General features: G+C 44.5%; 1 protein-coding gene across 1 annotated transcript; it reads right to left on the reverse strand.

The window, feature by feature from the left end:
* Positions 1–8,578: 8,578 nt before the first annotated feature.
* Positions 8,579–19,920, reverse strand: LOC146526742 (uncharacterized). Its single transcript, XM_085206117.1, has 6 exons — positions 19,841–19,920; positions 19,151–19,323; positions 14,914–15,298; positions 14,400–14,558; positions 13,315–13,889; positions 8,579–12,900 (listed from the first exon to the last, which is right to left on the reverse strand). The coding sequence occupies exons 1-6, from the start codon at positions 19,918–19,920 to the stop codon at positions 8,579–8,581; spliced, it is 5,694 nt and encodes a 1,897-aa protein (XP_085062243.1).
* Positions 19,921–24,839: the final 4,919 nt, after the last annotated feature.

Raw genomic sequence — 24,839 nt, forward strand, 5'->3', positions numbered from 1 at the left:
CGCACGGAGGAGGAGCGGGAAACCGCGGTTGAGTTGTGGGAATCCCGGCTGGCGACACCATCTGCCAGCCGGTTGACGATCGAGGCGGTTCGTCCAGTATTCCGCCAGTGGTTAGCGCGGCGTCACGGCGTCCTAACCTTCCGCACCACACAGGTGCTCACGGGGCATGGCTGCTTCGGGGGTTACCTGTGTCGGATCGCTGGGAGGGAGCCCGACGCTCGCTGCCACCACTGCGACGACTGCCTCGACGAGACGGCCCAGCACACGTTGGAGGTGTGCTCAGCCTTTTTTTTTTTTTTTTTTTTTTAACGTGAGGAAATCCTTTTACGGATACCGGCCCGAGTGGGGACTCGAGCGGGTTATGTGGGACTGACCGTGAGCACCTGTGTCGTGCGGAAGGTTAGGACGCCGTGACGCCGCGCTAACCACTGGCGGAACACTGGACGAACAGCCTCGATCTTCCTCAGGCCGGCAGATGGATTTGCCAGCCGAGTTTCCCACATTTCAACCGCGGCTACCCGCGCCTCCTCAGTGCGCGCTTGGCTTGCCGGTTCCCCGGACGCTAGGCCTCGACGCCGGCAATAGACCGACGCCAGAGAAAGAGCATCCAGGTCCCACGGTATGACTCCAGCCAGCACGCACGCCACTTCACCGGAGATGGTCCGGTACCCCCGTATCGCCCGGATGGCCATCACCCTCTGCGCACGTCGCAGCAGAGTGATGTTGTGCCGGTCGGATCGGACCACTCCGGTGTACAGCCGACGGCTAGAGGCGCTCGGCCCATCCACATTGGGCAAAAGGCGCGCCAGTGCCGCCGCTGTCTTCAACAGTTTCGGGGCCAAAGATGTAAAGCGGCCCCGAAAACTCCACCGACCATCCAGAACAAGTCCGAGGTACTTCATGCTCCGGGCAACGTCAATTTTGACGCCACCGACGACGATGTGGGCATCTGCCGGTGGGCCCTTTCGAGGAGCATGGAAGTAGATTGCCTCGAACTTGTTGAGGGAGACTTCCAAGCCCAGCCGCTTTATGCGGCCGACTACCTCCGCAACTCCAGCAGTCGCGAGGACTGCCGCCTCTCGATAGGTCCACTGCTGCGCCAAGACCAGCGTGTCATCGGCGTAACAGAGGACCTTTATCCCCCTCAGGGTGCCGCCCCGCAGCACCCAGTCGTATCCGATGTTCCAGAGGATCGGACCCAGCACCGATCCTTGTGGAGCACCGGCCGACACAACGAACTCCTTCCAACCTCCTCCAGGAGCTGGAAAGGTCACAGACCTACCGGACAGGTAAGCCCCGATGACGCGGCGCAGGTATGGAGGCACACGATAGTATAACAGTGCCTCCTTTATGCAGGGCCATGGCAGGGAGTTGAAGGCGTTGGCGATGTCTAAAGACACCGCCAAGACTCCATTGCCTCGGGCCACCGCATCCTGCGCATAGGACTTTACCTCCAGTATGGCATCCACCGTCGATCGCCCCCTACGGAAGCCATACTGGTGGTCCGAGAGGTCCGGACCTGTCCCCTCCAAATGGTGTTGTAGCCTCCTGGCTACAACACGCTCAAGGAGCTTGGCGATCTCGCTCAAGAGCACGATGGGCCTGTAGGCGGAGGCTGAATCCGCCGGGCGACCCTCCTTCTTGATGAGGACTAACCTGCCTGTCTTCCACCGCTGTGGATTTATGGCTTGAGCCAGACAGGCAGTGAATAGTCCTCGCACTCTGGGCCCTAAGGTGTTGAGGGCCAGAGTTAGCGCCCGGCCGGGAATGCCATCCAAGCCCGGGGCGGTGCTCTTGAGCCGAGATCGGCGTACAGCTTCTTCGAGCTCCTCCTCCTCCACCGGTGGTGTGACGCTGTCCTCGTCGTCCTCCTCTTCCTCCTCACGCGCTGCAGGGCGGGCCATACTGGGTGGTGCAAAACTGGCCCGCTGCGGGAATAGCGACGACAGAACCCCTCGGAGTACGTCCGGTTGGAGTGTCTGCGTCAGTGGTGGTGCCCAAGCCCGTAACCTACCGAGCACCATTCGGTAAGGTGTGCCGTACGGGTCTAAGTCTATCCCCGCGATCAACCGGTCGTGCGACTCGCCTTTCACACGACCGATCTCCTCCTGCAGCTGCGTTCTCGCCTCGACATAGACGCGGTACAGTCGGTCTTCCTCCTCCTGCACCTTCTGTACCCGTCTGCGATAGTGGCTGTACTGGCGTCTCGCCGCAACGCAGGTGTTACGCAGTTGCGCGATCTCCCACGACCACCAGTACACTTGCCGCCGTTGAGGGCGGCGCCCGGAACGGGGCATTGACGCGTCACAGATACGCGTCAGCGCCCCCTGCGCCCAGGATGCGGCGTCTTCTGCAGACGCCAAGCTCTGGGGCCGCCAGGATTTCACTATCGCGGCCTCCTCCAACAACTCCCTGTCGAGACGACCCTGTTGCCACCGCGGTCCGTACTCTCGCGAGTTTGGACTGGGGGCTGGTGGCACCGCAGGATGTATGGAGATCTCGTACAAGATGTAGAGGTGATCCGAGAGAGTCTCCACATCATCCAGCACTCGCCAGCCCCGAACACGACATGCTAGGGCCGGGCTCGCGACCGAAACGTCCACGACGGATCCGCCCAGCCTTCGCACACACGTGTTCTTGGTCGCTCGGTTGAGCACAGACAAACCGGTGGCAACAACCCACTCCGACAGCGTCACACCACGCACATCCGTCGTTGCGAAGCCCCACACGCTGGACTTCGCGTTGAGATCGCCGGCCACCAACATCTCCGCCGGACGAAATCGCTCTACCATTTCCCCCAATCGTATAAGGAACTCTTCAAACTCCGCGAGAGTTCGATTGGGGGAAAAGTAGACCCCTACGACAACTAGGTTGCCGACAAGTGCGGCGACGCATCCCACACCTCTCTCTACACGTGAGAAAGGCGGGGAGCCCGCGGCGACCTGGGTGATAATAGTCACCACCCCGGTGTTGTCGGCTACCCAGTTGTCTCTGTCGGGAACGCTGTAGGGCTCCGAAACAACCGCCACCTGGATAGACCACTGCGCCAGGCTTTGGACCAATAAGTCCTGGGCCCTAGCACAGTGGTTAATGTTCGCATGCAACACGCGGAGAGCCATTATTGGTCTTCCATGTGTTGCACCTCCTCAGGCCCAGCTGGGATATTAGACCTGGCCGATGTTGCCGGCACTCGTCTGCGCTTTCCACCGTTATTGGTGCTAGCCTTTCCACAGGCAGCATTCCCCAACATGTGATTAGCGGGCCTTTGCGCCGCCTCACACACCGGACAATGAGGCTCTGCCGAACACGATCTCTGCTGATGCCCGGTCTGGCCACACTGGAAACACTGTTTGCTGCGGTCCACCTGGCTACTGCACTTCGCAGCCATGTGGCCCACTTCGTGGCAACGGAAACAACGTTGCGCACGGGGCATCAACAGCCTCACTCCAGCAGAGACGAAGCCAACAAGTAGTCTCGCCCCGCTAATCTTCTGCGCTGCGCCGACAGGACATCGGACCCATACTGTTCCTAGACCGGCCCGGTCCTGTCGGATCTCTCCGACTTTTATATTACCCGCAGCACAGCCGGAAACTCGGCTTATTGCCGCCGTCATGTCCTCAGCAGTGGCGGAGTCATCGAGGCCAAACACCCTCAATTCCGCACATTTCACTGGCCTCGACACCTGGACCTCTTCGGGGCTGAGAACCCCACGCAACTTCTCAGCTAGCGCATCCGCCTTCTCAGCAGTGTTGGCGCCAGGCAACTCTAGCATTCTAGCGCCAGTAGACGCAACACGGAATCTCAGGTCCTCTATACCCAGGTCTTCCAACTTTATACTTTCCTTGACCCGGGTAAGGACATCGCTATACGACATCTTGTCGGCGACGGCTGGCTGCAACTTAATCGTCACAACTTGCGATCTAGGACGACGCAACTTTGGCTCCTTTTGCGCTTTAGCCTTTTGCGCTTTCGGCTTAGGAGCTGGCTTTCTCTTCTTGGCCCCCTTCCGGGCTACTACAGTCCAGCCCTCAGACATATCAGCCGGAGCGGGTGGCAGAGGCGTCGAGGCTCAGTAGATGCGGTCTTCACCGGGCCTTTCTTCTTCTTGGCCTTTTTAGACCTTTGCTCCTTTGGTGCCGGATTAGCCGGCGCCATCAAAGTGGATGCGACAGGGTCCACTTGCGCCTGCTTTGGGCTATCCACCTTGCGCTTGTCCGCCGCTAGCGGAGGTCGCAGATTTCTCTCCGGTGGTAGCCGATCTTTAAAGGCTTCCAGCCTGGTGGAGACCATAGTGCCCACTATGTCCTCCACAGCAATAGACTCCGTGGGAGTGGGTCGCAAGTCCGATGCTCTAGACCGCTCCAACTCCGCTCTCAAAAGGGCAAACTCCTTCCGCAACTCCACCAACTCCGACTGCAGTCGCGAGTTTGTTGCCTTGAGGATATCCACTTCCTCTGATGCCGTCCTCTTTGTCAGAGTATTAACGGCAGAAGAGATAACTCCGGCAGCGTCTTTAAGGGCCCTAGTAAATGTGGCCTTCAGATTCCCCGACTTGCAGGCGACTCTATTGATTATAGCCAAGCTATCAGATACTTGGCTACGCAAGTCGGAGACCATGTGCTCCTCACCGCAAAGTTCCAGGGGCACATCCGAGAGCCTAGAACTTGCTCTAGTTTGTATCGCCGCGGAGATTTCAGCAACTTCCTCCTCCGCCCTCAGCCGGCGCTCCTCGCGCTTGGCATCGTTTAGCACCTTCTTTCCAGCAGCTAGCCCTATATTCTCATCAGGAATATTTGGTACGACCACGACTCCCTCTGGCCGAAGCAACCTTCGCTTTCGGCTTGTCTCTGTCTCCCCATCCGCATCCGAGGATTCAGAGTTACTCTTCCTGTGATGGCGCCTCTTTCTGTCCTTTCGGAACTGCGCTTTAGCCCCCTCGATAGCATTGGAGCTGTTCGACCCAACAGACATCACGCTATCGGCGTCTGACTCGGAAGCCGCCCAGAAACGGCCTCGCGACGAAAGTGACGACCTGGACCTACCTCTTATAATAGAGGCAACCTCCTCATGGTCCAGACGCTCTAACACGACTCGCGCATCCTTCAACCCCCCTCCTATTGGCACAAGTGCCGGACTTTTGCCCCTTTCGAGCAAAGTACTCCCTACGCCTTTCTCGGGCACAACTACTACTCCGCCCATCTCGGGCAACAACAGATCACCGCCCTCCTCGGGCCTCCCTACGTCATCATTTTGGGTTTTTAAGTTAACATTTTCCATTTTGTTCCCACGAGTGTGGGGGAAAAACGGTCCATCCGAGCAGTGCCCCCTGTACTCGGATAAGCCTATTACGCCAGGGTGTCGGCCGGTACCCTGGCGGGACCAGCAGTAGCAACTGATCTCCCCATCAGCCATGAACCCCTCGTGCTGCTACGCCGCTTGGGTTGGGGTAATTTTTTATAGAGGTTTTCTTCCTCGCAGCCCGGCCGGTAAAGGCAAGGCCCTCAGTTCCATTCCTGATTACGAGACATGACCGCAACCAAGAGTGGAGTTCCGATATTTTCGGCGCTGGCACATCACTGCACCTGCGTGGCGGTAGGGTGAGTACACACCACGCACGCCCTCCGGTTCCTCACACTGTGACCTCTGCATGACAGAGGACACGCGAAGAACCACGCCGGATTATTAGCCAGCGAGCAATCATTACCCAAGGACGAATCCTGTAGGCACCAATTACTCGCCGCCCAGGGTGCACCGGTCCGCAACACTGTTCGTCCCCCCCGAACGACAAGCATTCGAGAAAGGGCCAACAGCGGGTGAACACACGAGGAGGTCATCCGACCAAGCACCCCAACCTAACCTAACATTTTTTTTTTTTAACATGAGGAAATCCTTTTACGGATACCGGCCCGAGTGGGGACTCGAGCGGGTTATGTGGGACTCATGGACCGGCTGAAGGCCAATCCCAATACCCACTAAATCCTCACGGTGCTCCTCCTCGACCGCCACTGACCGCGAGACGCGGGGACTAGAATCGTCCACGAAACGCGGCGGCGGGAGCCTGCTAGGCACGTCGCGGAGTCAAGGGTGTGTGGGCACCCTCGACGGCCTGCTCGGAGTAGCGCGCGGGAGCAACCTCTTTCCCCTCCCTCTTTCAGTTTTTCCCGCTCGGATTCAGTTGAAACTGGTGTCGATCGTTCGGGCTCCGAGGGGCCTTCAAGGTGGTATACAACCCGCGGGAATGCGCGGGAAGGTGCCGGCGGTAAGTGACGACAGAGTTAGTGTTATGCATTGGAAGCGTGGCCGACGGACATCGACTCACTTTGTGTTTGGCAGTCGGCCGGTGCAGACGACACTGAAACTGTCCCGCGTTCCGTGTTGTGTATCTACCTACTGGGATAGCGGTAGCTGCTTTCTTGTGTATTGATTACGGTGTTGTAATTAATTCGTAATATCACAAATTGTGTTTACTCATGCCAACATTATCTACTAAAGCACACAGTAGACCGGGCACTCAAAACTATGTGCGAGGGAAATCCACCCAACTCCGACATCAGAAGTGCGATCGGTGTTGGCACAGAGAACAATGGAGATAACCACTGGCGTGCTATGTTCGAAGCCCTGTATACACCGAGGCTAATTCAGGGAGGTATATGTGGTTACCCACTTATGATCCTGACAAAGAAGACACGGACGCGAGATCGTGGTGCGCAACGGCTGACTTGTGCTTTTGACAAACTCCCCGAGAGGCAGTCAACTCGAGCTTGCTGTAAGGCACTGGAAGGCACTGGAAGGTGAAGCATCTTTGTGGCTGTCTCAAACAGCGTACGAGAGTATGACATGCTACCCTCACAAATCACTGGACATTGTGATGTGGGCAAAGAAGAGGTTGCTGTGGCTACTGTACTCTCTCACATCACATCAGTCTGACCCGCGGCTTTAACGTATAGCGTTTACAACACTGAAGTGTTTGAGCGGTGGAAAAATGGCTGGCCATAAGTGAGCGGAATGCAGAAGCAAGCCTATCGATGCGACGGTACGAACACCTGTATCTTCAACGTTGAGTCAAGCGGTGCAGCAGCCGGCAGCGAGGCCTTTAGTGTGCTTCAAGTGTGGCAAACCGGGTCATATCGCCATCTGGTGTACGAGCGAAGGCGGCGGGCCAAGCGATGGCAGCAGGGACGGCGCAGCGCGTGATGAACGGTGAGTGGATGGAGCGGCGTGTGGACGTATGCAGTGTCCAATTTCCAAAGGGTAGGGTACAAGACAAAAGGTGAACTGTTTTGTTTTGTTTACGATTCTGGTGCTAAATTCTCGTTAGTTGAAAGTTTTTCTGTTACATTTAGTGGTCGACGGTTTAGTAATGTTGTTACTATTTATTTATTTATTTTATTTATTTATTTATTTATTTATACGGATCTCCAACTGTCGTACATATTGGTTTACATTACATACATTCTTAGGATATACTAATACTATTATGTACAACTGATTATAGGAGAACACATCATTCATCAATAATAACAATGATTAATTTACACTATAGAAAAAAATAATAATAATTATATAACAAAAATATAAGATTACTTAATATTACATAATAGTTAAAATCATTCACAATTAGTTCTATAAATTAACTTTATTGAGTATATGGTTGCATTTTCTTAAGAAAACTGAGAGCCCGTCACAACCAATGTCTAACGTGACATCTTCTTTCAAGTACTCATTAAATGAACGAGAGATGCGATTAATGGGACTATTTTGTCCAAGGTTCGTTCTAGTTCTTTCCGTCTTGAAAAACAGACATGGGTTGCGAGGGGCTCTCTGAGGTATCTTAATATTAAATCTACTCAACAGTTCACTATCATCGATCTTTCCTTTGAATAAATTATGTAGAAACTTCATGTCTACGAGATCTCTACGGTTTGAAAGCAATTGCAATTTAAAGCTGCCAATTATGTCTTCATATCGTTCACTATGACTTAGAGTCTTAAACCTATAAACTAAATATTTAATAAATCTTTTTTGAACGCTTTCGAGCCTATCAGAATACTTCCTGTAAGCAGGAGACCACACCTGGCAGCAGTATTCAAGCTTACTACGAATTAAACTATTGTAAAGGCGTAGAATTGTTGCTGGATTTTTAAAATCCCTTGATTGCCTAAAAATGAAGCCGAGTAACTTGAGGGAAGCTTTCACAATAGTGTTAACGTGCTCTTCAAATCTCAATTTACTATCAAATATTACGCCAAGGTCCCTAACAGAGTCTGTTACATTAAGATTTTTACCTGATATATGGTAGTAACTCATTAGATAGGCCCAGATAAGTAAAAAGCGGACTGTATTTTATATAGGTATATTTCTGGTTAGGTTTCAAATAAATAAAAATAAAAGCGTGCGATCGCGTTGTAATCTTGTGATGCTGTCAAAGTAGTAATGGCGCGCTCGCAGTGGTCGAGCCGCGCCGCCCGCTCCCCTCGCCGCGTTGTAGCCGTGTGTATCGTGTTAACGATGTGTGCGTTAACATATTCCCAGGCCACCATGGAAAGGCCAGCACAGCTGATAGAAGAATGCGTCGTGTTCAGTCCGATGGTCTATCTTGTAGTGGGCATATCTTATGAAAAGCCCTTCTGATCGTCCCGGTCATTGTCTTGATATCCGCTACTCGAGTCTCTCCGTCAGCTCCCGGATGCAGCTTGATTATACGTCCCAGCGGCCATTGTGCCACCGGCAGCGCCTCGTCCTTTACGATGACCAGCGAGCCTTCTCTGAGCGCGCCGTGTGAACGATGCCAGCGCGTCCTTTGGTGTAACTGGGAAATATATTCCTTATTAAAGCGTCTCCAAAAATGCTGGCGCAGAAGTTCGACCCGCTGATGCCGCGGCAGCCGTGCCGGGTCGCAGTCGGACATCCGTGGATGAGGTAGCACAGTTAGAGTACGACCAATTAAAAAGTGGAAAGGAGTGAGGGCTGAGAGATCAGATGGATCGGATGAAAGAGGCGTGAGAGGCCTCGAATTGAGAATGCCTTCTATTTGGACTAGTAATGTGTACATTTCCTCATATGTGAGGTGTGCCATCCCTAGTACTCTTTTGAGATGATGCTTTACTGATTTAACAGTGCTCTCCCATAGACCCCCAAAGTGGGGTGTATATGGGGGAATGAAATGGAAGTTCACACCTTGTTCTGCAGCACAACTGTAAATTGACTCACTGTGATTTTTGAGAAAGTTGGTGATCACACGAGCAGCACCCACCAGATTTTTCCCATTATCTGAGTAAATGTTATTAGGTTTACCTCTGCGAGAAATGAACCTGTTAATTGCTGCTATGTAAGACTCTGTCGTCAGATCTGTAACCAACTCCAAGTGCACCGCTTTGACTACAAAACAGACGAAAACACAAATGTAAGATTTGATAAGCACACTTCCACGCCCCTTACGGTTGTTGATCATAATTGGCCCAGCGTAGTCAACACCTACGTCACTAAATATAAAGTTTGCGTGCAGTCTCTGTTCAGGTAACTGTCCCATGATAGGTGTTACAGTTTTTCCTTTAAACCTTTTACATGTTACACATGATTGTGTAGTTTTTCTAGCCAGGTTGCGACCAGAAATTGGCCAGAAAACTTGACGTATGTGTGACAACAACAGTTGTGGGCCAGCGTGTAAAAGTGTGATGTGATAGGTTGCGAATATGATTTTAGTAATGTGATGAGCTGGGTGTAGAAGGATAGGGAATTTTCGATCGTAATTGTATGGCGATTGTGCTAACCTTCCGCCCACACGAATGAGTTGATTATCTCCTATGAAAGGATTAAGTGAATTTAATTTATGTGTTGCAGATAACTGTTTGTTATGTAATAATAGTTGATATTCCTCAGAAAAGAAATCTAATTGTACTATCTTTGCTAACTGATACCTAGCTATATTAAGTTCACTAGTTGATAAGGGCATGACGTCACCTATTTGACACACCTGTTGATGTTTATTTGTACTGCAATTATTGTTGTATGATTGTTTTTTATGTTTGCAATGATGTATGAATCGAAGTATGTAAGCTACGATGCGTGTAAGTTTGTTGAAATTTGAGTATTTGTTAACAAATGAATTACTGTTAAGTACATCTATGTGCGTGAGATGTGTTTGCGACCGGACTTCTGGAAGGTCAGATACGCTGAGATGCCCTGGTTGTTCAGGCCAGCTGTGATTATCATCATTCCTTAAAAAGTCAGGTCCTGAAAACCATAAAGGTGTGTGAAGTAATTGTTGTGCATTGGTACACTTTGTGATGATGTCTGCTGGATTTTGTTTGGTTGGTACATAGTACCATGACTGTGGATCAGTATGTTTGAGTATGTCTGTGACTTTGTGTTTGACGAATGTTTGTAGTTTGTGTGTAGGTGAATTTATCCAGGATAAAACAATTATCGAATCACTCCAATAATAACACTTACACTTGTTTATATTGCGTAGTGAGTTTAAAACTTTAATACTTAAATGAACACCGGTGAACGCGGCACATAATTCAAGTCGCGGTATGGTAAGTGCTTTTAAAGGAGCCACCCGTCCCTTGGCTATTAACAATTGAACACTGATATTGCCGTCTGATGTGTAGGTACGTATGTATACGCACGCACCATACGCCTGTTGCGACGCGTCGCAAAAAATGTGGAGTTCAATGTTATCGCGCGACGAGTCACGGAATGCACGCCGAGGAATAGTTAATTGATTTATAAAAGATAACGATTCTACGAACTTCGCCCATTGTTGTTGTATTGAAACCGGTATTTCACCGTCCCAACTGATGTTATTTATCCACATCTGTTGCATTAGTAATTTAGCCTCGAGTATGCAAGGGCTAATGAGACCTAGTGGGTCGAAAATATGACCTATAGTGGATAAAATTGTGCGTTTTGTGATTTGCTTATGTGATGCAAATTCTGAATGTACTGTGTATGAAATTGTATCGCTGTGAATGTTCCATAAAATGCCTAATGTTTTTGATGGGTCGTTAGAACTAAGATTAACTGTTGTGTTGTCTGAATCATTAAAACCTAGTTTTTCAAGAACGGGCGGACAGTTAGACAGCCATTTTCTAAGTGGAAATTGATATTTCTTTAATTCGGAAAAAACTCCATTAGCAATTTCTAATAGTACCGGCTCGTCATCTGTCCCCGTCAAGAGGTCATCACAATAAAAATCATGCAAGATGATCTCGGAGACCAGTTTGTGATCATAATTGTCTGAATGATTTTGTGTGTTTTGACAATTTAGGCCTATTTGTTTGATGCAGCGTGTTGCTAGGTACGGCGCCGATGCCGTGCCATATGTGACAGTGTTGAGCGTGTATGTCTGCAGGGGTTCCGTTGGATTGTATCGCCATACGATTTGTTGTAAGGGCCGCTGATGTTCCACCACTGATATTTGGCGAAACATTTTTTCTATATCAGCTGATATTATATACCTATGTTGACGAAAGCGTATGAGTATAGAAATAAGATCGTCTTGGACAACAGGTCCTACAAACTGAATGTCGTTGAGCGATAGCTTTGTGGATGTTTTTGCGGAACCATCGAACACTGATCTGAATTTTGTTGTGGTGCTTGACTCACGTATAATACCATGATGTGGTAGGTAGTACACAGGTGAGCGCTGTATGTTTGTGTTGGTGCTGTCTGCACCTGATTGTATGATTGATTTATTATGTTCTGAATGAATGAATTTATTTTTCTGTGAATGTTTGTTTAAAGTCATGTGACCTAGTTGTATGTACTCTGTTATGAATTTTGAGTACTGTTGTTTATGTGTAGAATCTGAATTCATACGGTTTTCTACGGAATAAAACCGTTTTTTGGCTTGATAGTATGAATCACCCAAGCATTCAGGTGATTTTTTGAATGGAATAGTGACAACAAATCTGCCATCACTTTGTCTTGTGGTTGTTTGACTAAAAATGATTTCGCAAGCATCTGAATCGCAGGGTTCGTTGATTTGAGAATTAGATAAGCTATCTAACTCCCAAAAGCGGGATAACTGATCTGAATTGTCGTTATTAAAAAAACAACTGTTTGTGTGTTTGTTGTTGTTTGTTGTTGACCCTGAAACTAACCAGCCTAATTCAGTTTCGTGTAGTGTAGGCTGTTGTTTACCTAAATGAATCTGACCCCTACCAATTATTTGCCAGAATATGTCGGCGCCTAGCAATAAGTCAATTGGGGCGGGTTCATAAAACTGAGGGTCGGCTAGTTTTATATGCTTAGGTACATTTAAACCTTGTGGATCGATGCGCATGTGAGGTAATGAATGTGCTATTGTATCAAGTACCAAACATGACAAATTGGCTGTGAAAGAACTATTATATGATTTTATTATAACATTTGTGCGATGAAAAATTTTTGTATGTTGTTGATTTATGCCTGAGACTGTACCGCGAATGGGTTCGAAAGTGAGATTGAGCTTTGTACCCAGATTATTTGTGATGTAACAGGAGGTACTTCCACTGTCCAGCAATGCTCTCGCCAAGTGTGGTTTTCCATCACTGGCGATGACTTGTACTACGGCGGTGGAAAGTAAAACTGAGGTGTGTTGTGAATTACTGTTACTAGCGAGTGTAGTGTGCGCAGTGTCCTTGGATGGTTCCTTATGTATGTGTAGCATAGTGTTATGTTTCTGTTGACAGTATTTACATGCTCCGCCACGACAAGATTTTGTTTCGTGACCGTTATGCAAGCAGTTCGCACAGAAGTTGGAAAACTTGGACACCTTTTCTATCCTCTTTTCCACTGTCATTTGTTTAAATTGTGGACAAGCGTATAGATAATGGTGACCTTTACACAAGGGACAAGGAATGCGAGAATGTTTATTATCTTTATTGTCTGATTTGGATGATTGCGGTTTTAAATCTAATTTATGTATGTTTTTAGCGTCTTCAATATTTTGTAAAAGAAGGGAATGATCACTAATACATGTTGTTAAATCTTGAAATATAGGCTTATCCCTTGTAATTTTTTTAATTGTTTCATTCCAATATCTGATTGTTGCGATGTCTAATTTGGAGGTAATAAGATAAATTAACATTGTATCTACTGTGGGTTCGCCTAAATTATTAAGTGCTCTGAGGTTTTTGTTTACTGTGTCTAGTAATTGTCTGAGTGATGTTGCAGATTCCTTTTCAATGTTTTTTATGGTGAATATTGCGTGAAGGTGATTGTGTATTAGTTGAGAAGTGTTGTTGTACCTATCTGTGATAAGTTCCCATGCTACCCGGTAATTGTCTGATGACATTTCTAATGATTTAATAACTTCTGAAGCCTCACCTTGCAGAGATGCACGCAAATAGTGAAACTTTTGAATATTATCTATTGATTTGTTTTTGTGTATGAGTGATTCAAAGGTATCTCTGTACTCGAGCCAATTTTGATATTCCCCTGAGAAGTGTGGAAGGTCAATGGTGGGTAATTTAATAAATGCTTTAGTTGCTGATTCACTTGCAGTTGGAGTTTGTACTACAGACCCGTTGACGCAAGCAGTTTCATTGTCTCGTAGCAGCTGGATACCGAGCGCAAGTTGATAGTGGTATTCCATTTCAAATTGCTCCCGTTCCTTCAGCTGTTCATCTGAAACCCCAATAATGTCGTCGATGAGTGCTTGGTTTTTATCAAATTCAATTGCAAGGGACTTGTAGGACTCTAATCTATTATTTAATTGTATAATATCTAAATCAGACAACGGTTTATTGTATTTTAATAAAGATTCAATATAATTTTTGAAAATTGTGACCTTTCCTTTATGACTAGATCTCCTTTTTTTGTATGTATTGAGTTGAGAAGAATCATAATCATCGAACTTGTTAGATGTTTGGGCTGAGTTAGAATCAGTCATGATTGAAATTCTATGAAAATTATGTAATTAGATAAGTAGGTAATTGAACGATACTTAAATTGGATAGCAAATGTGGCAGGCACAGTGTGATGATCACGCAACTTTACCAAATTACCCTCGGTGTGAGGCTAACTCGATGCGCTGAGAACAGGGCGATGTAAGCTGTAAGTATGTAAGCAATGTATGTAAGCTGTCGTAAGCAAGCTGTTTAGCATAGAAATTTTTTTTTTTTTGGAAAGCAATAAAGTAATGAAAAGAAATGATTGGTGATAAGAAAGAATTAAATTTCGAAAAGATCGGCAAGAAAATTATAAAAGTAAAATGTAGGTAGGTTATAATTGGAAAAAAAAATCTGATGCAATAGTTAGTTACGTATAAATTATTGCTTATTTTTTATTGTAATGGACGGTATAATGCTTGAAAGGGAATGGATGGCTATTAAGCAAGTTCACTAAATGTTTGATAATGAGTATGATGACACTGAATGTGCACTTTAATAGAATGAATTGGTCGAACTCACGTAACTGTTGCTACCAAACCCTTTTTTTCGTCCTCAGCGATTGATGTGGCCAACGCTTGTGTGGCGGCGGCATCCAGATGCTCGTAGGCTGCGTTCGCTGTTGCGATGTCCGCTGTATGACCTTCAGCTGAATTCCGGACGCGCTGTGTGGTGGCGTGGCTTACGATCACGACGTTATTTTAATTACTATAACCTATTAGACGGACGCGAAGGACCATAGATAGGCCCAGATAAGTAAAAAGCGGACTGTATTTTATATAGGTATATTTCTGGTTAGGTTTCAAATAAATAAAAATAAAAGCGTGCGATCGCGTTGTAATCTTGTGATGCTGTCAAAGTAGTAATGGCGCGCTCGCAGTGGTCGAGCCGCGCCGCCCGCTCCCCTCGCCGCGTTGTAGCCGTGTGTATCGTGTTAACGATGTGTGCGTTAACACTCATAATAGGTCTTTTCTTCCTCGAAAATCTTATGAAGCTACATTTACTTGGGTTGAGGACCATTCGATTTAAATCACACCATTTTACGAGTCTATCAAGATTGCCTTGTAAGGCCACCACGTCAGATTCTTGTGTTATAATTTTGGCAATTTTTAAGTCATCAGCAAACAAATAAAACTGACAATTTTCGAATATGTCTGCTATATCATTAATGAATAGCACAAAGAATAGAGGCCCCAAATTAGAGCCTTGCGGAACCCCAGAAGTAGCACTAAAAGACTCAGAGCTCTCACCATGTATCACTACTCTGCTATTACGATTAGAGAGGTAAGATTTGCACCAATCAAGAAGGATACCAGATATACCAAAGCTTAATAATTTTCTAACTAGAATACCATGGTCTACCTTATCAAATGCCTTAGAGAAGTCCGTGTAAATTACGTCTACTTGTAGGTTTTTATCAACTGAATCGATAAGATATGAGACGTAATTAAGCAAATTAGAATTAGTAGATTTCTTAGGTATAAAGCCATATTGACGTGGATGCAGTAAGTTTTTAACATGATGAAATATGAAGGGGTGAACGATTGATTCAAAAACCTTTGACATAGTTGAGAGTATAGATATTGGTCTGTAGTTAGATATAAGTTCCTTTTTTCCATCTTTAAAAATCGGCACTATTCTTGCTTCCTTCCATATATCTGGAAACCGTCCCTGCACAAGTGAAGCATTATAAATTAAATGCAATGGAAATGATATTAAGTCAACGCAATTAAATAGAAATAAAGGGGGTATATTGTCAGGTCCAGAACTCTGTTTTAAATCAAGTCTTTTTATTTTATTTATTATGGTTTCCTGGGATATGTAAATATTAGGCACTTCAGATAACTGCTGATGTGAATCAAGATTATCACCACATATGTCAACTATAGGATTAAAAACACAGGAAAAGTGCTCAGAAAATAGATTACAAGATTCTCTCAGGTCATTCGAATGCTTATTACCCAAATACATAGATGATGGGTACCTAGAGGAGTTTCGACGTTTATTAGAAATGTGAGTCCAAAAATATTTAGAATCAGTACCAATTTGATTTTCCAGAGTATGAATATATTTGTCATAACACGTTGTTATCAGTATTTCACAGTTATCTCGGAGATATTGAAATTCGATTAGGTCTAGGGGATTATTATAAATCTTGTATCTAGTATGAAACTTATTTTTTTGCTTCAATAAATATATAAGATAGGAGTTAAACCAAACTGGATGATAATTGTTGTGCTTATTACTCTTAGGTACATAAAGATGTATTATTTCATAAAGAATATGATAGAAATCTGCTAATCATGTCGTTCACATTATCATATTTTAGGAGTTCACCTTCCCACGAAATCTCGCTCAGGGCTTTAGTTATTTTATTATAATCACCCTTAAAATAGTTATTTTTTTGTATTTTTACATGAGGCGAATAGTGGGCAGGGGAAATTGAGATTAACATTTCTAATGGTGGATGGTGAGGGTCAACATTTCGTATAGGATTAGTGCATTTTTTAATACTTACTATTTCAGAGTTACAAACCACTAAGTCTAGAATTTTATCATTATTATTTTTGACATAATTGAATTGCTTAAAATTATATAATTCCATAAAGTCTGACAGTAAACTATGAATAGAACTGTTGCTGTTAATTAAGGGCAGGAGATATGAGCTGGGGCTATGAAGTTCCCAAACAACATTTGACATATTAAAATCACCTGCTATAAGTGTGTATTTAGTGATACACTCATCCATCACTCGATTTGTGCTCTCAATAAATTTCCCTAACAAGTTAAGATTAAGAGGCGGTGGTAGGTAAACCGCACAGATTTTGATAAAACCATGTTCTTTCTCACTAGATATTTTTATTTTTACCCAAAGATCTTCGCATTCTGAGTTGCAGTTGAATACTCTAGATGAAGTATAGTTATTTGAAACGGCCTCGTTATTTGAAACGGAACTCGTGTTTGACTAATACTATGACCGGTATTAGTCAAACACGAGTATACAGTACCGAACAAATTCTGTGTTTTGTAGTATTAACGATTGCCCTCTTAGGATATTATTGTCGCGAGATTTTAAATCAGTGTATTGTAGTGTATTGTAGTGTGCAGTTGTATAGTGTAGTGTATTGTACAGTAAACATAACTAACTGACATTTTGTTTGACGGGAATCTTTATGTAAATTCAGTGAATAACGATAGTGTGAGTGAGTTGACTTTGACTGATATCTCAGCTGATATTACTGGTAGTGACCGGTGGTAGTGACCGGGTTGGTTCGAATCGCACAGTACAGCGGCGTCCATATAGGATGTCGCCGGACGAACGTAGCGTTATACGCAACAGAGTAAAGGAAGGTTTACACGTGAATATCATTAGGTCGAGCTGTCCTCCTTTTGAAAGTCCGGCTTTATTAGTAAAGAAGTATGACGGTTCAGACCGTATCTGTATTGACTATAGTGAGCTTAACAATAATACCAACCCTGACAGTTATCCGCTTCCATTAATTACTGATCAAACTTCACGTTTTCAGGGTGCTAATTATTTTTTGAAACTCTATAGCGCAAGCGGTTTTCATTTGATCACAGTAAACGAAAATTCTGTAGACAGTACTGCTTTCATAACAGCTGAAGGGCAGTTTGAATTCTTGACTGTGCCTTTTGGTCTGAAGAATTCAATTTCGATTTTTCAGAAGACAATTGTGATCGTGTTGGGTGATTTGGTTCGTGATTGCGTGGTGGTGTATTTTGAGGACATTTTGACATTGACATTGTCTCAACCGATTTAGCGGTCCAGTATGGGAGGACTTAATGCAGTGTTGGAAGCTGTGACAAGGGCTGGTTTCTCTTTGAACCTAGTGAAGTGTTCCTTTTGAAGTGGAGGCTAGTCAGGTCTCTATCGCCTCCAGAGACTGTGATTAAGTAGTAGCAGTTCGTCGGATTAGCTTCCTATTTCCGTCAGTTTTGAATCTGTTGTTCGTCTCGAGGCTGAGGGGACTATTGAACAGCATTTTGACTTTTGCTGGTTTCCGGTCATGGTGTGCTGGAGGATTTGTGGATGTCTGCGTTACTTGTAGGGTCGCGAAATCTCACTCAGGAAGAGTTCAAACTGGCCTGCATCAAATCCCTAAGGTAATGATGCCGTAAAATACGGTTCGTGTAGACGTGGCGAATAGGCTCAGCGGTGAAACGATAAGGAGTACATTTTCATTCTGACAGACGCGTTCGCGAAGTGTGTTCTTTTGTTTCGTGCGGCAGGCATTGACTCTTGGAGTGTTCACGAGGTGACTTGTGGCTTTGTTTGGGGCTCCAACTCGCATCATAGCTGACCAGGGAAGATTGTTTTACTGGTGGTAGGTTTCACTAGTAGACTTAGGTTGGCATCTTACGGCGGCGGGCTTACCCAGTGCTAACAGGCAGGTAAAGCGCGTCAGAAGTGTGTTAAAGTCCATGTCGACAACGTTTGAGACTAGCGGTGGTAATAAGTTGTGGCAAGAATCTGTAGGAGGGTACAACTCGAGATAAATTGTACGATGAACCGGTAGATTTTAATTCATAAAATAACGATACCGTTATCATTGATGTGTATCGGTGGTGTGTATCATTGATGTGTCATTGATGTGTATCATTGATTTGTCGTTAATGTGTGTCAATGGTGTGTATCTGTGGTGTGTATCTTTGATGTGTATCATTGGTATGTATCATTGATTTATATCATTTATGTGTAGTAGTGAGGTATAGACTGTCGTTGACATTGACGAAATTCGTTAAGTAGCATCAGACATTATTACGAAGTGTGCGGAATATGGTAGGTCCCGTTTTGATATGACAAAAACGAAAGTAAGTAAGTTTTCTGTTGGCGTATTGTTAATATTGTAAAGTTAATAAGTGTAAAAATTCGATTCAAAATTTAAAGGTTCATTTAAGGTTGTCAGTTTTGGTTCTGTAAATTGTAAACGTCTTGTAACGTACAAATTTGCTCACGATAGGTTGAGGAAAATGCCAGCAAGTCATGTACCCGACGAAATCAATGTGTAATTTATGATGTTGTTGATGATATGATGGTGTTCAAGCTTAAGTAGTTGAAGAGACTCGAGTAAATGGTTCTATCGGCCGTAATGTGTTCGACCGTACCAGTAGTTATTTCGTAGTCGTAGCCCGGTAGAAATCGGTATCTCTTGGGGCAACTCAAGTAGTCCGTGGGTGCGCGGTGTGCGTTTAACTCTGGCGGAGGTCGTGGTCTGTAGAGACCGTAGCGTGTTGTCGCAGGTGTGACATACACGGGCTATCCACGCGGTGGATATGCGTATTGAGAGGTTTTCGACCGTACTGAGGTCGTGGTCTGCAGAGACCGTAGCGTGTTGTCGCAGAGGTGACGTACACGGGCGATCCACTCGATTGATATGCGTATTGAGATGTGAGAGAGCAATTTGATTGCTGTTCGGCTGGAGAGCTGTGGCGTTAGAGGTCTTTACTCGGAGGTTTCTGTTAATTTGGTTGTAACTTGTTGCTGAAGTAAAGTGAAGTAAAGTAAAGTAAAGTGAAGTTTTGGTTATGATGTCGATGGTACATGGCTGTGGTATTTGTGTGTAGTGGTTAGTTACAATTATGATCCAGATTGGTGTCAAATTGTAGTGTCCAGTTGATCTGGTGTCGAGTTGATCTGGTGTCGAGTTGATCTGGTGTCGAGTTGATCTGGTGTCGAGTTGATCTGGTGTCGAGTTGATCTAGTGTCGAGGGTCAAGTTGTTCAGGTATAAGGTTCAGGTATAAGGTTCAGGTATACAGTTCAGGTACACAGTTCAGGTATACAGTTCAGGTATAAGGTTCTGGTATACAATTACTAGTGTAATTACTAGTGTACGTCTATTACAATTCTAGTGTACGGTTCTGGAAGTTGGTTGGTAAGGTTCTGATGTAGGTTGGCCGAGCGGTACGAGGTACTGTTGTAGCTTTTTCTTCTAGGCTAACCAACACACGAGGACGTGTGCTAGCAGGATGGCCGTGTCGGAATTTGTAGTATTGATGTGGTTCCGGAACGCCAGCGCCATCTATTGGCGCTCGACAGAGTTAGTGTTATGCATTGGTATGGAAGGGGCGAGTCGAAGCGTGGCCGACGGACATCGACTCACTTTGTGTTTGGCAGTCGGCCGGTGCAGACGACACAGAAACTGTCCCGCGTTCCGTGTTGTGTATCTACCTACTGGGATAGCGGTAGCTGCTTTCTTGTGTATTGATTACGGTGTTGTAATTAATTCGTAATATCACAAATTGTGTTTACTCATGCCAACATTATCTACTAAAGCACACAGTAGACCGGGCACTCAAAACTATGTGCGAGGGAAATCCACCCAACTCCGACGTATATATATATATAATAATAAATTTAATTAATGTATATATATATTAATATTAATTATTAAATTTTTAATATTTTTCTTTCTCCTATTTTTATAATATTCATATTAAAAATTAAAATATATAATAAACGATTAATAATTATTTAAAAAATTATATTATAAATATAATATTAATTAAATAATAATTAATTAATTTAAAAAAAAAATAATAATAATACTTTATTGCATTGAAAAAATATATATATATATAAAATTTACACAGAAAAAAAAAATAGAAAAGAAAAGAAAACGAAGGATACATAGGTACTTAAATTAACATGTGCAATGGCGGCCTTATCACTGCAAGTGATCTCTTACAGGCAACCATTAAAAGTGCAGGACTTATGCAAGAAATTATCGTAAGGCGCAAAAAGTATTACTTAACAAATAAAAAAAAGCTAAAATAAGCTTTTGGGCTCATACCCCAAATATAAAGGAAATCCCTTTTTTTTAAAAATAAAGTGCCTGATAAAAGGATTATTCTGATAGGATAAATAATGTAATTTTTTACCTTTATTATATTTTATAGAATTAAACTATATCTAATAATTTCAAAAATTATTGTGCATTTTACACTAAAATATATTTTTTTTATAATGAATTTAAATTCATCTTTAGAATATTTTATTCTTATTTTTTATTTTATTAATTAATAATTCCAATAAAATATTTTTCTTATTTATTTTATTCTTCAGAACTATAATTTCTATTTCATCAAATTCATGATTAGGATGCTGAATTGGCTTAGAAATTAATTTACTTAGATTTATCCCCTTAATCTCTTCCCCCAATAATCTATTAAATTCAGAAGCTTCCTTAAAATATTTTTTAACTCAATCTATTGCATCAATTATTTTTTTATTTTCTATCCTATTGAATTTATTTCTTATAAAAATATTTATTAATGATTTATTATCAATTATTATAAATTCTGCAATATTAATAAAAATAAGTTCTGTTCCTTTTCATTTTTGATTTCCTAATATTATAGAAGGATTATCATGATTTAATAGATTTATTTTAATAACATGACAAAAAAATTCACCAATAATTTTATTATCTTATAATATAAATTTTATTTTTTTAATTTTTGAATTAAGGATTAGACGGAGAAGAGGACAAGGGATGAGGAAGAGAGGTAAATTTCAGGAAACTATTGAGCAAGTAGGGTAGGGGCCTGCCCGGAGGAATGAGGTCCGCTAAATCAGATAGCTTGGACCATAGAGGGTGGGATGACAGCTGTAACATTTTACCAACAAACCGATCAGACAGGAATTGGCGACGGATAGGATAAGGAGGATCAACACACTCAACCTGCAGTGCGTTGGTGGGAGAAGACTTCATTGCACCTATAATAATTCGTAGGCATTTGTATTGGATCCTATTGAGTTTTTCAGTAGCAACTTTGTTAAAGGGGTCTAAAACAAATAATCCGTAGTCAATGTGACTACGGATAATGGCATTGTACAGTAGTTTGAGAGTATAAGGGTGTGCACGCCACCACACACCAGACACAGCTCTTAAAGCGTTGATGCCGTTTTCACATTTTTTACTGACATGTTCAGCATGGGCAATTCCGTTCAGTCTTTTATCGAGAATCATGCCTAAGAATTTAACATTTTCTGCTAATTGGATAGTATTATCCCAATACCCACTAAAACCTCACGGTGCTCCTCCTCGACCACCACTGGCCGCGAGACACGGGGACGTGAGTCTTCCGCGAAACGCGGCGGCGGGAGCCTGCAAGGCACGTCGCGGAGTCAAGGGTGTGTGGGCACCCTCGACGGCCTGCTCGGAGTAGCGCGCGGGAGCAACCTGTGCGTGCCTACTCGGGCCAGGTTGGTAGGCGGTCAGCTTCCCCAAGCTGACCGCCCTCTAGCACATTAGGGCGGAAGGCGGCGATCGTGTGCCACCCTCCGGCGACCCGGTCTCTTACGGCGGATGGCGACTTCGGCAAAAGCCTCCCTCGCCCGTTCCGCCGACTCCTTCTCGAGCACCACTGCCTCGCAGAAGGATGAGACCGCATCCCACGACGTCTCGCTGCCGGCCATAGCCTTGACCACGGCCGGCAGGGAAAGGTCGTCCCCTATGACGTCGCGCAAAGCGCGACGTTGAGACGCCCAGGCTGAGCACACCTCCAACGTGTGCTGGGCCGTCTCATCGAGGCAGTCGTCGCAGTGGTGGCAGCGAGCGTCGGGCTCCCTCCCGGCGATCCGACACAAGTAACCCCCGAAGCAGCCATGCCCCGTGAGCACCTGTGTCATGCGGAAGGTTAGGACGCCGTGACGCCGCGCTAACCACTGGCGGAACACTGGACGAACAGCCTCGATCGTCCTCAGGCCGGCAGTTGGTGTTGCCAGCCGAGTTTCCCACAACTCCATTGCGGCTACCCGCACCTCCTCAGTGCGTGCCTGGCTTGCCGGTTCTCCGGACACTAGGCCTATTATTTCTTCATTTGGTTCATATATTTCATTATTTTCCATAATTTTAATTATTATTATTATTTGAGAATCAATAATTAATCAACGAATAATCCTATTTTCATTAAATATACCATCCTCTATTGAATGATATCAAAATTTACCTCCTTCTGAACATTCTTATAATGAACTTCCTATTTTAAGAAATTTCTAATATGGCAGATTATATGTAATGGATTTAAACCCCATTTATAAAGGAATATCCTTTTTTTAGAAATGGCAACCTGATCTAATTTAAATTACCAAAATAGAGCTTCTCCATTAATAGAACAAATTATTTTTTTTCATGACCATACATTAATTATTTTAATTATAATTACAATTTTAGTAGCATATTTAATAATAAATTTATTTTTCAATAATTATATTAATCGATTTTTATTAGAGGGTCAAATAATTGAATTAATTTGAACTATTTTACCAGCTATTACTTTAATTTTTATTGCACTTCCATCATTACGATTGTTATATATTTTTAACCGACTTCTGTAAGAAAAGGAGGTTATCAATTCGACTGTATTTTTTATTTTTTTATTTTTTTTTTTTATTTTTTTTTTATGTTTGTTACCTCATAACTTTTGACTGGGTGAACCGATTTTGATATTTTTTTTTTATTTGAAAGGTGAAGCTTCCCGAATGGTCCCATTTTTTTTTGGTCCATGTCTGACAATGGTATCCATGAGAAAATCACATAAGTCTTAAATTTGCATTAGGTATGTGCGCGACAAATAGACGCATAACTTAATGTCGCGCAAACTGATTTTGATGATTCTTATTTTATTTGAAAGGATACACTTCAAGGATAATTTGGTGAAAGTTTAGCTAGATTCCGATTATGGAATCCGGTGAAATTTGAGAAAGTTTGTTTTTTTTGGTAAAAAATTGATTATACTGTAATAGTTACAAGCAAAAACTTTTTAACTCGATGTCAGAAGTGAGATTCCTGATCGTTACATTTCTTTTCAATCAACCTCAAAAAAGAGAATGTTCTCATTTTCAACCAACTTCAAAAAAGGGAGATTCCCAATTCGCCCGAATACTTTTTATGTATGTTCTTGTCAATATACCAAAATGTTACTTTGCGCAAAAATAAACCCTAATTAAATGAAGTTTTGGGAAGGTGCCGGCGGTAAGTGGCGAAAACCGATTTTTTCCAACCCGCAGGAATGTGCGGGAAGGTGCGGGCGGTAAGTGGCGAAAACCGATTTTTTCAGTTTTCCCCGCTCGGATTCAGTTGAAACTGGTGTCGATCGTTCGGCCTCCGAGGGGCTTTCAAGGTGGTATAAAACCCGCGGGAATGCGCGGGAAGGTGCGGGCGGTAAGTGGCGAAAACCGATTTTTTCAGTTTTCCCCGCTCGGATTCAGTTGAAACTGGTGTCGATCGTTCGGGCTCCGAGGGGCCTTCAAGGTGGTATACAACCCGCGGGAATGCGCGGGAAGGTGCGGGCGGTAAGTGGCGAAAACCGATTTTTTCACTTTTCCCCGCTCGGATTCAGTTGAAACTGGTGTCGATCGTTTGGGCTCCGAGGGGCCTTCAAGGTGGTATACAACCCGCGGGAATGCGCGGGAAGGTGCGGGCGGTAAGTGGCGAAAACCGATTTTTTCAGTTTTCCCCGCTCGGATTCAGTTGAAACTGGTGTCGATGGCGGTAAGTGGCGAAAACCGATTTTTTCAGTTTTCCCCGCTCGGATTCAGTTGAAACTGGTGTCGATCGTTCGGGCTCCGAGGGGCCTTCAAGGTGGTATACAACCCGCGGGAATGCGCGGGAAGGTGCCGGCGGTTAGTGGCGAAAACCGATTTTTTCAGTTTTCCCCGCTCGGATTCAGTTGAAACTGGTGTCGATCGTTCGGGCTCCGAGGGGCCTTCAAGGTGGTATACAACCCGCGGGAATGCGCGGGAAGGTGCGGGCGGTAAGTGGCGAAAACCGATTTTTTCAGTTTTCCCCGCTCGGATTCAGTTGAAACTGGTGTCGATCATTCGGGCTTCGAGGGGCCTTCAAGGTGGTATACAACCCGCGAGAATGCGCGGGAAGAAGCGGGTGGTAAGTGGCGAAAACCGATTTTTTCAGTTTTCCCCGCTCGGATTCAGTTG

The sequence above is a fragment of the Heliconius melpomene genome, chromosome 21 (genome assembly GCF_056956725.1).
Source record: "Heliconius melpomene rosina isolate 202511_hmr_F chromosome 21, ASM5695672v1, whole genome shotgun sequence".
In the NCBI taxonomy this organism is placed as follows: Eukaryota; Metazoa; Arthropoda; class Insecta; order Lepidoptera; family Nymphalidae; genus Heliconius; species Heliconius melpomene.